At 42.9% G+C, this 16755-nt stretch overlaps 1 protein-coding gene across 1 annotated transcript in view; it reads left to right on the top strand.

Moving 5' to 3' along the window:
• Positions 1 to 14791, top strand: part of TAFA1 (TAFA chemokine like family member 1) — a 503532-nt gene extending 488741 nt beyond the window's left edge. The window contains exons 4-5 of the mRNA XM_036331612.1: positions 5837 to 5961; positions 11901 to 14791. Of these exons, the coding sequence (XP_036187505.1) occupies positions 5837 to 5961; positions 11901 to 11918 (143 nt within the window). The 3' untranslated portion in view covers positions 11919 to 14791. The remainder of the gene's footprint in view (positions 1 to 5836; positions 5962 to 11900) is intronic.
• Positions 14792 to 16755: the final 1964 nt, after the last annotated feature.

The raw sequence follows: 16755 nt of genomic DNA, 5'->3' as shown, positions 1-16755 counted from the left end.
AGCCACTGCTTTAAACTGTATGGCAGGTTGCACAGAAATGAGCCCAAACTTGTTCTTGATTGATGTACTTATAACCTACGTCTGGGAACATGAATGAAACGGTATGTTCAACCATTTAATTTATGCTGAAACTTTCATAAGTCATAGAAGTGAGCTAAGAGTTTGGCATAATATCGAAGGACAGTGGTTTTCTCTCTAACTTTGTGATGAATGCCTTCTCTGCTTGGGAGTGATTTCATCCTTTGGAGTGATAACAATGGGCAGCGGCTGCCGCTGCTGGTGATGATAGCTGGTATTTATTGTACATTCACTAGCGCCAGATGCCTGCTGGTGCTTCGCATGCATTTTTCATGTGATCCTCCCCATCCTCTGACATAGGCACTATGTTTTCTCTCTCATTTTGTTTCATTTTTTATTCATTTATAAGTTGCAAACCAGTTTTGACAAATTCTATGCCATTCAAAGATGAATGCAGCGTGATCCTCAAGGAATTCACTGCCTGGCGAGTAGGCAGGCACACGAGCTAATGGCTGAGTCCAACGTGGTTGGGGTTGAGTTACTGGCCATAACGTTTCCTCAGTTGCAACTCTGCCGCCCTTCACAACTGCAGAGTAGGCATCCAAAAATGAAGCCCTTCTCCCTTCTCTGTTTGACGCTGTGGTGCTTACTGACCTCTCAGCGGCTTGCTTCTGTCTTCTTCCATCTTGCACGTCACTGCCAAGGTGATGATGGTGATGGTAACATTTACAGTAAATATGCTAATGCCAGATGTTCTGCTAGTGCTTCCCCAACCACCCCTTTAATCACATCTTCCCTTTGCTCGCCAAATATGAATCTTTTTTTTAATATGTTTTATTGATTTTTTACAGAGAAGAAGGGAGAGAGATAGAGAGTTAGAAACATCGATGAGAGAGAAACATCGATCAGCTGCCTCCTGCACATCTCCTACTGGGGATATGCCCGCAACCCAGGTACATGCCCCGGACCGGAATCGAACCCGGGACCCTTCAGTCCGCAGGCAGACGCTCCATCCACTGAGCCAAACCGGTTTCGGCACCAAATATGAATCTTTACTGACTTACCATTCCTTTAAAAAATTACAATTAAAACAAAATTTTAAAGCTCAAGCTCCTTGCTTTTGAGAGCTCTCCTGTTTAGGTTTTCTCGGGCTGCTGTCCACTGGGAGCCTGCGCTCCTGACACAATTCAGGGCTTGCTGCTGGCCCAGCACTTGGCTCATTTATGCCCCCTACCGTAAAGCAGGCCTCACAGCCAATAGCCCATGTTGAGACACCTGAGCTGAAGTGTAAGCTCTGAGGGCAGGGCTAGGTCATGTTCCTTATTTTACAGTCTCCGCAAACTGGAGTGCTTTACATAAGGCAACTACTGAATTAAAAAGCAAACATCATTTCTATTGAAATTATAGAAAGGGACTACACTTCTTAGGCAATACCGTGTGTATTTGCCGTGTTTATTAAGCCCACTGCTTATTAGTACCTTGTTCTGCTCCCACGGGGAAATGCCTGCAAGCGACCAACAATAAGATAGAAAGGATTTGTGCCTATTTAAGGTTTATCCCTGAAAGACAGATTGGTTCTCCGTTACAGTCTCTCTTTTTTCTCTACAGCAATGTGACCCTGTGTAAGGGCGAAATCGAGACTCATGATTAACGTGGCTTTAGTGGGTTTGAGACTCTCAAGGAAAGCTGAGCGTTCTTTAAAAAGTTGAAGATCAGCTATTTTTCTGAACATGGCACAGTCATCGAGCAAATCCCAGAACCCTGGTGCTAAGGCACCTTTAAGACCCTCGTTTGTAATCGCCACAGATAAGCGAGAGGGGTTTCCAGCTGATATTTCAGGGAGGGAAGTTTTTACAGAATTATGCATCTACCTCCAAAGTTTCTCTTGGCTTCCAAACGTATTCACTAGCGGGAATTTTATTAAAATGCTGCAACTAATGAAATTAAGCCATGTGTAACTCAGACTAGGAAGAACTAAGCATAATATAAACTGCCTTCTTGCCTGAATTATTTTTAAATTAACTTAATTTTACAAGAAACCAAATGTATTTTTTTTCCACAAGTGTGTCGGCTTGACATTTATTTTCCACAGTAATAGAGCAGAGAGCGCTCATTCCTCCACTCAGCGGTCAGTAAATGCTTTGTTAACTTCTGTGAACCCTAAACACAAAGCGAGGACGAGGCAGCCTTAGAAGGGTGACACCGGGCGCTGTGGTCAGGCCCGCCTGGATGCTCCTGTTGACTCCTGCACTCCCTCCCTGTCAGCCAGGACACGGGTTCAGCTTGCTCATCTGCAGAATGGGTTCAGAGTACCCCCCACTTTCCGAGGTTGCTGTGAAGACTGATACAATTCTTTTAAAGTGCCTAACACAGACACATCTAAAAAGGTTACAAAAAGTCAGTTATCATTTTTATTATCATTCAGGACATCTAAGACTTTTTAATATTAATTTTTTATGATGATAAATGTAGCCATAAGAGAAACATCACAAAAACGGTTAAATAGCATGGCTGTTGGCTCCTTTTTGTTAACCGAAGGTTTTATGCAGCTTCCAGTTTGGGCGAAGAGGAGGCAGCTTTGAAATCCTCTCTTTGGGAAGTTTTTTAGAGACAGTGCCGGGTAGACGACTTATGAAAATAACTGGGATTGAAGACCGCAGCTTGACCTGGAGCAAGAAGAGACACACTCAAATGGCCCTGTCGTGTAGAAACCAGGCACGAACGTGTGGAAGGCATCTTGAGGGAAGCCAGAGTGAGCTGGGTGCTGGTGGGCCAGAGGCAGGGCCAAAGCTGTGCAGAGCGCAGTGATGGGGGTTTTCCAGTGCACGGCCGGCCTGCGGGCGTTTTCACTCTTAGAAAAGCCCTTTCTTCCCCCCTGAGCCCCTGGGTCTCCACAGCCTTGAGTTGAAGGGATACCTGTGCTTTGCGTATTCTTTTCCCCACGGTCTACGTGGCCAGTGAGAGGATGTGTGTACCTCAGAGAAAGAGGAACAGTTGGGTTAGCTTGCAGCCAAGCAGGTCGGCTCGGAGCGGGCGGGGGGGGGGGGGGGGGGGGGGGGCGGGCGGGGGGGGAGCAGGGCCCCGAGGGCAGGCGGGGCGGGGGGGGGCGGGGGGAGGGGGGGAGGGAGGCGGCCTCTGGCCAGTGTCGCTGCGCCTCTGCGGGAGCGGGTGGCGAAGGCTCCCCAAGGCGCTGGGCGAGGCAGTAAGATCCGGGGGTTCCATTGTCGACGGCGAGGACGCAGGCCAGGGATGCTGAATGTTAGATGGGCTCTCAGTGGACAGCGTGGGGGGACAGCCTGTGTGACCCCGCGCAGGAGGGGCTCCCCTGTGGCGCCGGGAACCCTGCCGGCAGGACTTCCAGCCGCCGGGGCCTGGGCGAGGCGCTGTTCCTTTCGGACCTCATGCGTGTCCCCCGTTGCCCACACACATGCTTCTCTTAGTATTGCCGCCTGCCAAGTCCCATCAGTAAGAGCCCTTTCCCAGGCCGGGTGGTCCCTGAGCCCGTCCTGATGCGGGGCCTCCTGGGGTCCGCGCCCGCTGCTGCTCGCGCTGCCCGAGACGGAGACGCGGGGGATGCGTGGGCAGGACTGTGCCCTCGGAGGGTCTGACTTCCTGGGCTGCCCCGTCTAATGGGTCGCATTTTACGTGGTTTGGTGCGACCCACAGATAAAGCACAAATCACAGACAAGCAAACTGCCCTGGGAAAGAGCGTCCCTGCCAGGTACGGAGTGGACACACGTGGTCCTGCAGCCGTTTCACTCCAGGACTGAGGAAGACTGGGCTGGAGGAGGGAGCCTGACGGCGGGGACCTGAGTGCCTGCGGGGAGGAGGGCGCAGCCTCTGCGGGCGCACCTGGTCCTCTGATGACCTTGGGGACAGGGGTCAGGCGCCCGCCCCTCCCCGCGGGCTCTTCTCCGCTCTGTCTCCTGTCACTGCTCTGCGGCCCTCGCAGGGGCCTCGGTGCCTCTGTGTCTGTGAGAAGGAAGCACCATGATGGAGACTCCCACGCGAGGAGTGAAGAGTGACGGTTAGGCCCCTGCCCCAAGGAGCCAGGCAAGAGATGCTGTGAGTGGTTAAGAAATATTATCACCTTCTCTTGCTGTCCGGGAGACCAGGGTGTGGTGTGAGCAGCAGGGAAGGGGGAGCGGATATTTATGTCTCTTCTAAAGGTCCCCCAGAGCAGCGGGTGGGACCAGGCGCAGGTGGGGGCAGGTGGGGGCGGTCACTGGAAACTGGGTGAGGCGGCTTACTGGGAGCCCAACGTCCTCAATCCTGAAACCTACAATGAGAATAACAGGAAAATCCCGGGAGGGGCAAGAATGTGCCTAATAGTGATGATGTAAAGGACTAGACTCCAGTCCTGCAAATCAGTCAATCGGATGTTGTGAAGACTTTGAATGGAAAAGCTGAGCAGGCTCTGGCTGGTTTGGCTCAGTAGATAGAATAATGGTTCTCAACCTTCCTAATGCCGCGACCCTTCAATACAGTTCCTCATGTTGTGGTGACCCCCAACCATAAAATTATTTTCGTTGCTACTTCATAACTGTAATTTTGCTACTGTTATGAATCGTCATGTAAATATCTGATATGCAGGAGGTATTTTCATCTCTACAAATGGAACATAATTAAAGCATAGTGATTAATCACAAAAACAATATGTAATTATATATGTGTTTTCCGATGGTCTTAGGCGACCCCTGTGAAAGGGTCATTCGATCCCCAGAGGGGTCACGACCCACAGGTTGAGCAACGCTGGGATAGAGTATTGGCCTCTAGGGTCCCAGGTTCGATTCCGGTCAAGGGCACATGCCTGGGTTGTGGGCTTGATCCCCAGTGGGGGGCGTGCCGGAGGCAGCCAGTCAATGGTTCTCTCTCATCATTGATGTTTCTATCTCTCTCTCCCTCTCCCTTCCTCCCTGAAATCAATATAAATAATTTTTTTAATTTAAAAAAAGAAAAGAAAGAAAAGCGTAGCAGGATTTTGCCCACAGAGGGCTTTCACTCGGGCACTAAGAAAAACGTGGAGCTCCCTCACTCGTGCTGAGTGAGTCAGCCTAGCGCTTGTGTAAAACCTCATTGTCAAGAACAGTGGGTTGTCCACATCCCCAAGTTCTCTGCCAGCTTCCCCCCTCCCCCCACCCCGATGTGGCCAGGAAGGTAGGGCTGTTCCATCAGGGACTCAGCTTTTGAAAGTTTCACCCACTTCAAGTCAAACATATTCAATAGAAAACACAGCCTGTATCAGATATACTTTTGACTGTAAACAATATTTTCATTTATTATTACTCCTTTTTTTTGCAGGTTTTCTTTTGTACTTTCCGTCGGTTCATCTTTTCCTTTTTGTAGGCCGTTAAAATTCTCACCGGCCCTAGGCGGGGGAATAAACCCTAAAGCTGGATGGATGAACTGGTCTTTCTGGGGAAAAAAAAAAAAGAAAAAGAAAAAAAAATGGCTGTCATTCTGAACAGCAGTTAGCAATTTGTCCCCTTCACTGGAAAGAAATAGTACACGATTTTGATTTTACAAAAAAATAACAAGATAAAACTTCTTCCAAAAATTAAGTCTTTCCAGTCCATATCATTTCATCATACCAGGGGATTTTTTGACCAAATGCTGTTTGATGAAACCAGACGACATAATTCCATTTGCATTGTAAGGCGTACATTTAAATCCTATTCTTCTAAATAGAGTATTCTTAGCCAGCCGCGGAAGGGTAAAGAAGACCCTGCTGCTTCCGAGAGCACTGTATCAGCGGAGCAGCCGAAGCAGCCGGGCTATGTGAGTGAATCGCAAACACTTGTTTCCTGTTTTTGAACAGCCTCCATAGTGATTGGGAAATGGTGGTGTGAGATGGAGCCTTGTCTTGAGGGAGAAGAATGCAAGACGCTCCCTGACAATTCCGGCTGGATGTGCGCTACAGGCAATAAGATTAAGACCACAAGAGTAAGTTCATTATCTCAAATGTCTCGTGCATGTGACCAACTGTTCTGTTTTCCTCTGTGCTGTACAAGTATCATCCAGAGAAGCTTAAACAGGGGAGCAGGGGAAGCCTTTTCCCAACAGAAACCATTCTGACCAGTGTCCAGCCATCAGCAAGAAGCTAGAGATTGAACTGAACTTTTCTACTGAGTGTTTCTGCTTCTGACTCATGAATTAAGTTAGGCTGCAGTGAGGCAATTATTTGGACAATTCGTCCAACACCTATGGTGCTCAGATAATTAAATGAGGATGTTTAATTTGTCCACATAGTGTGTTGAAAAGGTCTGCATTTAAGTAGAGATTCTTTAAAGGAATTCTATGATAATTTTATAGAGAAAGGAAAGGTTTTGTGATGTGAATAATCATTCCTTGATTTCTCTGGTTAACTCAGAAGTTATCTTCAAAATATGTAACAACCTGTACGGAGGGGCTTACCCAACGGGTAAGAATCGGTGTCACAATGTGGGAGCAGGAGGAGGAGGCCCAGCTAGGCCATGTGCTTGACCTTCCATGTGCTGGACCACAAGAAGATCTGGGAGTCCTGAAGGGGGTAGGGAGAGGGTGGGTACTCAAAACATTTAAGGCAGAATCTATCTATTTACAGTTCAAAGGTTACTATTTTAACAACCAGTATGGTCACATATATCTGTACCACGTGGATATCAGCCCTGGTAGTTAGGTGTTTGTGTATTTTAATGTATTGGATATTTTTTTAAAGGAAACTCCACCAATTATAAATCCCAAAATGCTGACCTTGCAATCTTCCAAAAGGGTAACTCGAATTTAGAAAACACCTCTGATTCCAATTCTATATTATGAGTCTTATCTGATCTTTCTTCTCAGCATTATCTTTTCAAAAAATAAAATTGGTTCTTACAGCTTTGTGATGCAGAAAACAAAAGTAATTCTACAGGATACCATTTTAAACACTTATTTTTTCATATGTAAAGTAAGTGGAGACGCTTTGCCTGTCAAATTTAGTTGCCTGTACTGATCACATTAGCTAGTAAATGGCCATACCTCCCTGGCTTGCAGCCAGGAGAGATTTCTGAACCATCTTGGCTTTTTAACATACATTTTTGAGCACCCAAAAAGCTCAGCTTGGATTCTTGTATTTCATGTCAGTGAAACACCTACCCAAGAAACCTACAGAAAGAAACTTGGTTCATGCAAATTATCCATCGTAACCATTTTAATTACCTGGTGGAGAGTGGCTTTCAGGGTTGCCTTTGATTACATTTTGCCTGAAAATGATTTTACCAAATAATTTGAAGATGTCCTTAGAGCAGTGTTGGCAAACCTATGACACGCATGTCAGAGGTGACATGCAAAGTCATTGTTTTGGTTGGTTTTTCTTTGTTAAATGGCATTTAAATATATAAAATAAATATCAAAAATATAAATCTTTGTTTTACTATGGTTGCAAAGATCAAAAAATTTCTATATGTGACACAGCACCAGAGTTAAGTTAAGGTTTTTTAAAATGCTGACACGCCGAGCTCAAAAGGTTCGCCATCACTGCCTTAGAAGTTAGTTTTAAGCTACTCTGCACATGGCTGGTGTAATTCTAGAATTATGACTGGAATCCGATCACCATTATTTTTTAAATGTTGCTGATATACAGGGGTGGGGAAAAGGAGGTTTATAGTTGTGAGTACACAAAACACAGAGTTTATTCTTGTATTATTATTTATTAATTATTGTGCTCATTACTTTTATTACAATTATAAACCTACCTTTGCCCACCCTGTATTTTCTGAAATCTTAGTCCCTATCCCGAATGATAACAGGTGGCCCTTTACTGAAGATAAGCCCTGCTCTCATGATGCCTCGAGTCTTGGAACTCAGTAACGAGCAGTAATGCAAGTCATTTCAGGATTTAAATATGGGAAATTCCAAGAGTCCCAAGTATGAGAGTCTTTGGAAGCTAGAGCATAAACAACAAACAAAACACAGAACTTGTGAATGCCACCTTCCTGTGACCATAGGCTTTCTCTCCTTCTGTGGAATATGTTGGAAAAGCGCCAGGCCTGTTGTAAATACATCCTAGACATTCCGGGCATCAGGGTAGTAGGATGCAGAATCCTCATGGTAATAATGGAGGCTGGAGCGCACTGTGCCTGCTACCACCCTGGGTGGGCGCAGTGCAACCCAGACAGCTGAGTGTACGAGAGAAACAACTGCCCTTGCCCTGGGTCTGAAGCAGAACCACAGTATGAATCCATTTCCAGTGAGGAAATGAAACGCTGCTCTTTAGCCCTGTGAGTGGCACGCCAGTCAGCTGAGAATTCTCAGGTCTGTCTGGAGACAAGGAAAAAGAAGACACTAGAAAAAGGCTGCATTTCTTTTTCATTGATTTCAGAGAGAAGGGGAGAGGGAAAGAGAGAGACAGAAGATCAATGATGAGTGAATCATTGATTGGCTGCCTCCCACATGCCCCCCCCACTGGGGATCGAGCCCACAACCTGGGCATGTGCCCTGTCCAGGAATCGAACTGTGACCTCCTGGTTCATAGGGGTGATGCTCAACCACTAAGCCATGCCAGCCAGGCAAGGCTGCACTTTTTAAACATTGAGAGGACTCGGACATTCCTACTGACTTACAATTTCTCTCCCTTCCTTATCAAGAAATTCACAATGAAAAAACACTTTTAAACACAAAGGCACCATTTAAGCCCAGATGATGCATACAGGAGCTCTCCATTCTGTATAAATCACATGCCAACAAGAGTCCTCAGATCATCTGCTCTGGAAATAGGTTTTGTACCAATTTTTCTAATGGGGATTGTTCCCCATTAGATAATGATATGTCTACAGACTTCAACTATGGACTCTAGCAATCTAACTTTTGAAAGAGTTAAATTCACAGATGTACTTTAATTTGAATCACATGTTTTATTTTCTGTTCTTAACTAAGAGGTGATCTTTATTATATAAATTATTCAAGTTCTTCTTAAAGTGGAAGGGAAAATAAAGAAAAATCACCATTTTTGTTCTTGTATGTAAGACTGATTCAAAGAGGGTGCTCTTACAGGAAAAAAGATGAAGACACATACCCAGATTGTTAATGACAACTGAGAGTTTCCTTTATATGTAATTTTTAAAAGTAAATCCAATGTAAAGATATTTGCAAAAAAAAGATTGCTGGTACCTCCTTGCTTTTTCCTATATAGTTTTGTGTTTGTTTGTTTGTTTGTCAAAGTCTTCCTATTAGAGGGCTTACTTCCCAAATAAGCATCTAAGCCAAAAATCTCAGCAGTCTTTGAAATGCAGATGGATGCTTCAGAGTGTAATCTAATTTATATTTTTATGATGTTTCTTTTTAAATGGGTAGAGAGTAGAAATTCACTGTTCCATTTAAACCTCTAAACCCCTGATTGACAATAGCCAGGATAACAGGCCACAACCTGAAGGAAAACCTTGGGGAGATGAGATCAGGGTGACAATATGATGCAGAAGGAAGAGGGGTAGGGCTAGGTAAGGGTTCTCCTGACAGGATAAATCTTAAGGGATGAGGAAGCTCCCTGAGTGAATGCCGCCTATAGAAAACCTCCAGTAGGAGAAAGCTGGTGGGTGACAGACAACCTCCCGAAGAGGCAGGGTGAAGTCTCAGGGCTGAATTTCAACCCTATCCCTGCTTGATCTTTGCTTCAATTGCTTTATTAAAATTAACTTGTCGGTAGTTTACTGCAAGAATACCCAACTTAGATATCAACTAGAGATTTTGCCTATGGTTTCAGAGACCTGCTGGTTTATTCCTTTTCTTTCAACTCATATATCAAAAAATATAAGTTTGAAAGTTGGAAGGGCAATAGCTCATACATTGAGGAACAAATCTCTACACTGGGTATGCAGGAACAATGGCTTAGTTTAGAAAGACAGAGCTCTCCATAGAGGAAATCAGCCGTTTGGCAATGCTGCAATAATTCACGGGTGAAAAGCGAACACTGGGTGTTTGGGGATAAAAAGGGGAAGGAAAAGAAATGAGGAGAAAATCAAAGTCACTTGGAAAGAAAAATAAGCAGATTAAAACAGCAAAATATAATATGGTATAATACCTGGGGAAGCGTCATGCAACTTTGGGCTTCCTACAACCCCATATGTTAATGTCTTTCAAACAGTGAGAAAATCAAGCTAGTACGCAATGCAGAATCAAATTTCCTCCCCTAACAGGGCAAGTGAACAGAACTCAGATTGCAAACCTAATTACAATCGCCTTCTGGTCAAATGCCTGTTTTATGTGATCAGCCCAACACAAATCTGGCCCATCCTCCTAATGGCACCTCTCCCACGGCATGCATATCTCCATGATGTTTTTATATTATTGAAAAGATAAAGTAGTAGCTTTGATATAGTTCATCTTCCTCTCTCAGAATTCCTCCTGGTCTGAAGTGCTCTGAGAGCCTTTATAATCCTGTACAATCCTGATCTCCATTTCATTTGGTATTAAATATTTTAAAATTGAGGTAGCAAAAGAGAGGTGGGGAGGGAGGGAGGGAGGGAGAGAGAGAGAGAGAGAGAGAGAGAGAGAGAGAGAGAGAGAGAGAGAGAGAGAGAGACATGTTTGGAGATTGCAGAAAGGAAGAATGAACCAACTTATCCCAACACAGTATCACAATAATCCCTAGGTCCAAGGGAACTCATTTATTTCTTTAGCCAATTGGTATATTTAAGCCTCCACTATCTGAAGTTAGTGTATGAAGGTCTTGAAGATGTGATGGTGGACATGGCAGAGCCCCTGGTCTTCCATGGAGGATAGGGACCAAGTTTGGGTGGTGGAGGTAAGGGTGATGGGTTGGTAGACACAAACAAACAAACAAAAAGGCTATTTTTGTGAATGTCACTTTTTCTCTCCTTTGATGAAAAAAAAAAGACAGTGAAAAGAGAAAGTGATAAATGCCACTGGAATGTAGGAAACCAAGCTTTGAAAGGATCTGTTATTTATACGGAGAGGATGAAAAAGATAAATGTGTGATTTCTCGTAGATTCCACATTTGAATATAGTCTTTTATTGCTGTCCTTACCTGACTCAAAAGCTTCACGTGTACTGCCAAATATACTCCCTGTACTCAGACACTCAGTTTCTAATACTATAATTAAGAGATGATGAAGAAAAATGTATTATGTCCTAAAACCTTGGCAATGACTTCACCTTATGCCACCCCTCTACATCTTTCAACAGGCCAACATGACAAGGACAATAACCTACTCGGTTCAAATTCTAATCAGACACAGATTGACTGCATAGTGCAGTGGTTCTCAACCTGTGGGTCGCCACCCCTTTGGGAGTCAAAGAACCCTTTCACCGGGGCTGCCTAAATACATCCTGCATATCAGATATTTGCATTATGATTCATAACAGTATCAAAATTACAGTTATGAAGTAGCAACGAAAATAATTTTATGGTTGGGGGTCACCACAACATGAGGAACTGTATTAAAGGATCGCGGCATTAGGAAGGTTGAGAACCACTGGCATAGTGTGCAGAGTCCAGTCCAAAATGGGGACATAAGGCCCCTTTTCAAAAATTAATAATTTCAAGATGGCAGCAGAAGGTCATCAAACGAAACGCAGGACCCTGTCAGCACAGGGCACTATGCTATTGGGTAGTCTCACGCCCATAAAGCCAGTGCCAGTCAGACCTGGCTCAGAGAGTCTGTCTCCTTGGTTGCGGCAAAATCAATTTAATAAATTGATTTTTAAAAATATGGTGGTCTGTCAATGTACTTGGATCACCATTTGAGAACTATTGCTCTAAACACTAACATTTTGCACTTCAGATCACCTGAAAGACTCAACATCCTAAAAATTCAAGATGTTCTCAATCTTCTGCTTGGTCACTTTTCTTTGTACCTTCATTTTGTTCTTTTCTTCCTGAAATGTCTTTCTTTCTTTGGTTTCAGATTCACCCAAGAACCTAACAGAAGCATTGATTATAGTAATAAAGGAAACCAACTCTGCGGAAAATACCTTTTAAGAATTTAAAACATCTAGCACATTACAAGCCAAATGGATTTCTTACTTGCACTTTGACTGGTTACCAGATAATCACAGTGCTTTTACTGTGTGTCATGAAGTATCCTATAATGGGAAGACCTGGAGATTTGGCCAACACCATGCAAAGTGGGTTCCAGGGAAAAAAAAAGGGTTTTCTCAATGAAAATTATGGGGATTATGAAGAATAAGCAACTGTCTTCTACTATGGATCTATAGTTACTTTGTACCATTTGAAATATATGTATATATAATATTTTGAAATATTATATATTCTCTTCAAGAAATGAACAGTGCCACAGTTTGAGACGGCTGGTGTATCACTTTGAGTTTTAGATGCTTTGCTTTGTTGCTTTTTGTTGTCATTTCTTTTTCTACTGGCAAGGAAGACGTGCCCTTTTGAGAGTTCAGCAGGGCACTCACACTGCAAGGCCAGCTCCCCGTGGACTCCTGGAATCTGAGCGTCACAATACTGAATCAAGAGCTTCCTTCCGTTTGTATCAGATGCCCAAGGAAGTACGCGTCCTGCTTTATTGCTTTCTGCCCTGTGCAATAGTAGCATGCAAGCTTGGCTTACATAACCATACTTTATATTCAACTGATATATAATAACAGTTTTAACCTCTTCCAGGAAAATATTTTCAGAATACTAGCGTTTACACAGATAAGAAAGAGAGGATGCTGGCGGTTGCTGCTCCACCACATTGTTAAGACTGGCGGAGTTGTGGTAGGATATGGATCCCTGTATTAATAAGTCCTGTAAATACAGTGTCCTGAGGCTTTGTACAGCTGTCCTAGACTGCAGGAATGCCCTTGATTAGTCCAAAGTCTGGCATCATTAAGTAGAGTGCTGTAGCAACAAGTCTCATCATGGCATCTTTTTCTATGTTTGATTTGCTTTTTCTAAGAGTATTCAGATCTCTCTGGTTAGATAGCAAGACTATTAAAGCAATTGGGTTTCAGAATAATCTATGTGACCAAATGTTGGACAGCCCTATTAAAATGGTAAATAACTTCTTTCTAAACCTACTTGTCCTCTTTATTTGCCATTTATTTTTCCTGAATCCAGTTCAACCAAATCCAGAGAACACTCCACTAGAGACTTGTAGTCAGTCAGAATTTTTCCCATGAAATATTTCCAGCCATAAAAGCATGCTTTCCAACCCTAACATTGGAAAAACCAGAAACCCATTATTATAACTGCAGTGTCCTCAGCCAGCAAGATGAAAAGTCAAATATCATTTGGGGGCTTTCAAAGTGAGCAATTGAATGGTACATATGGGGCTCGCCTCCCCAAAAAGCAATTATTGCTCATCTCTTTGAGAGTTACTCAACTGAGGCTTATACGAAGGAAATACCTACTTAAGTTCTAGTTTACGAGGGTAGCACACTAGTACTATACACTCCTATTACTTACCATATACATACACAAGTATATCTGGTTTTTTCTCCAAAGCCTTTTCTGCAACGCATATTGTGAGAGCCTCGTATTAGATCAGCAGCACAGTGGGTCCCGTCATCTGGACGTTTTAACGTTGAACCTCAGGTTAAATCCAGAAACTCCTTCATCTCTGCCATGTAGCTTGAGGTTTGATTGAATGTGAAAACACTCTAACTAGACGGGTTGATTCTACACCTTGAATGCTTGCAAAATTGCCCAGAAATGCAAATGAAATCTTCATTGCAAAATCTAAGCTTTCCAAATGCTTTCACAAATATTTGTCAGGAGGTAGCATAAAATTGATACCAGAAAATAAGAATTATTTGAATTTAAATACCAAGTAATATAGTAGAAACTGACTTTTGTCTGGACACTTTAAAGTATAAATTGAAACTAAAAACTCAAAGAATTGTCTAGAGCACCTACAGTCCAAAATATTACATAATCAAATGTACTTTGGGAAAATTGTACACAATATAAAATAGACATGTTTACTGAGGGAATCTTCAGAGCCTGTAATACACCAGAAGACATTGTGTGTCCTCAGGGAAGCCGGCACCAGAGGAGCCAAGCACGAATCTCCCAGAAGTGCGGAGGGGCCACTTGATGAATGGAGAGCTCATTTCTGCCTAATGAGAAGCTACAAGACATTATTTCTGTGTGAGGATAGATTAGCTGTATTATCATAGCTTTAATTTTTCAGGAGAACCATCAATGTGAATTTTTACATAAAATCTCGTAATCTTCTTAAATAAGATTAACTGCTCCACCATGAAGATTATTTCTATTAAATAAAAACTCTGCAAGCATTATTATTGCCCCAAATTCCCTGACCAAGTGGCCTTTTCTATGATATGAGTTTCCTGGAATGCCCTTTTAGAAGTGTCGGTCCTGAATGAGCATCCAAGCAGAAGGAAAAGGATATTCTCTTCCCTGTGGCCTCACTCACACAGACCCCCCTCAAAACTCACAGTCGGTGGAGTTCGCAGCGTTTCCTGTTCCGTAACCAGAGCCTGTAAGTCAGTGAAAGAGCCAATAGAGGTCCAGGGCTGTTAGTGCATTTCCTGTTGGTCACTGAGTGCAGTGTCACCCTTGAAAGACCTTCAAGAAGGGAGAAGCATAAAAAAGAGCGCATCAGGATCAGGCAACCATCCAATAAAACAGTTCAAATATTTATAAATGTCATGAAATTCAATTCAGATTTATCCAAGTTTCTTACACAAATGTGTGAACCATCAACTTGTGTTTAAATTTAACTTGCGCCAGTTTGGGGAATTCAGTCGCTACCATCTGCCTATTGAATCTGAACATTTATGGTTTAAAAACTATGTATTTCTGGTAATAAAGAACTCAGTGTGGTATGACCGATGTTGACGTTGAGCTTGTGCATCAAATACTATGAATAATGTTATAACAAAATTAGAGCAAATGCAAAGGGTTTTATCCAGAGCACTTCTCTTGGGTAAAAGGAAAATATGGCTTATTTTCATAAGACAAAAACTTTTGAGTAAGATAAAGCTTATTTTTTTACTTTTTTGTGTGATTAGATTTATGTATTAATGGACTTGGCAAGCACGTTGAGAAGTTTTACTGCTTGGCTTTTTTCCATGATAAAACGATGAAGAATGTTTTCACTGATACACAATTCAACATCTTTTTCTGATCAAATCTAATGTAACTTTCAGAAAGCAATATAGTGATTTTATAGTGCAGTATATTATGCCACCTCACCATTGTCACTGATACAGTAAGTTATGGAAGGTATAAAAAATGTTTATAAGATGATACGCATCCCTCATCTTCCTGGCATATGCATTCCTTCCTGGAAAGTTAAATATCATGTCAAAATATGAGTTTCTCTTTAAGCTTCACAGCCCCATTTCAGGATCTATTAGGGCTTGATGGATAAAGAAGTGTGCCGCGTCTCCTTTTGTGAGCTTTTTACCTTCTAAATAAAGGAGTTAGTGTCTAGAAAATTCTAGGGCTCCATCCACATCCATCTAGTTTATAAATATCACAAAACAGGATAAAAGGCACTACTAAGGAATGTGGGGACTTGGGACTAGTATCTGACCCAGTAGCCATGGGCACAACGCAAAAGTGAGGAATAGAACCATGTTCACTCTTAAAAGTGAAAGAGGGAGCCATTGGCTGCATGCACACAGTACCCGAAAACCCCTGCTAGCCAGAGAGTTTAGCCTGAGGAGGTCAGGAGTTTTTCCTCATAGCCTATCTCGAGGGCATATCACTGGATGCTGTGGCATGCTCACCTTGTTGGCCCATCAATGGTTCTCATTTATTTTACTTATTTAGGTAGATTTGTTTTATGTCAAAAATGTTAAGCTTCCATTTCTTTATTTGGTAGTTAGTTACATTACTAAAAATAACTGATTACCAAATATGAAAGCCAGGACCCTTACCATAACTGACTACATTTATAGACCAGGTGATGTTTATCCCGTCCTGTCTCCCACCTGCTTAGAGAGGCTGTAACCCAATAGCTCCACATGCCTGCCATGAGGGAGATCTGAGGCCAGACCTTCCTGAAGGCAGTCATTCTCAATGATTAGGCCATGACACATGGGTGTGTGCCAAACACCATGGAGTGGATTAGAAGTGTTTCTGAAGGGCTCATACTCGGTTAAGGGTAGTTCTCAAACAAAGCCTAAAAGGCGTACATGCCTATCGGAGCCAGCCAGGTGACACAAGTTAGTTAATGAGATTCTCCTGGCAATGCCTCAGCACACACGCTGAGAGTAGAGACCAAGCTCCCTGCAGGGCTCCAGCTGCCACTGTCTGACCCGGCCCATTGTTGCCATGCAGCATTAGGAGCCTGTGTGGGCCAATTCTTCTGGGTCTTTTTTCTTTTCTTTTCTTTTCCTTTCTTTTCTTTTCTTTTCTTTTCTTTTCTTTTCTTTTCTTTTCTTTTCTTTCCTTTTCTTTTCTTTTCTTTTCTCTTCTCTTCTCTTCTCTTCTTTTCTTTCCTTTTATTTTTTGGAAAACCAGAAACTTAGGTTTATATGAAATGCCCAAATTTTACAATTTATAATCCATTGAATTTTTGTTAAAAGGCATGGCTAAACACTCTATTCTACTTACAAGACACCAGTTTGCAAACCTGGCCTAAAATTACATTATTCTCATGGATTTCATTCTTACATGCTTCCGCTGGTAGTAAAAAAAAAAAATGATGGAGATGAAGCTGGATTGCAGGCCACTGAGAATGCTGTGGTACAGCAGTGGACATCAGCTCTCCTTGACTGGGGGCATGCTAAGGTTGCAATGAAGTGCCACCCACTGTATGCAATAGAGCATATGGATTA

This window comes from Myotis myotis, unplaced genomic scaffold (genome assembly GCF_014108235.1).
Source record: "Myotis myotis isolate mMyoMyo1 unplaced genomic scaffold, mMyoMyo1.p scaffold_m19_p_13, whole genome shotgun sequence".
Classification (NCBI taxonomy): domain Eukaryota; kingdom Metazoa; phylum Chordata; class Mammalia; order Chiroptera; family Vespertilionidae; genus Myotis; species Myotis myotis.
Note: the sequence above shows the minus strand (reverse complement) of the source record. Positions and strands in the feature narration are given on the sequence as shown.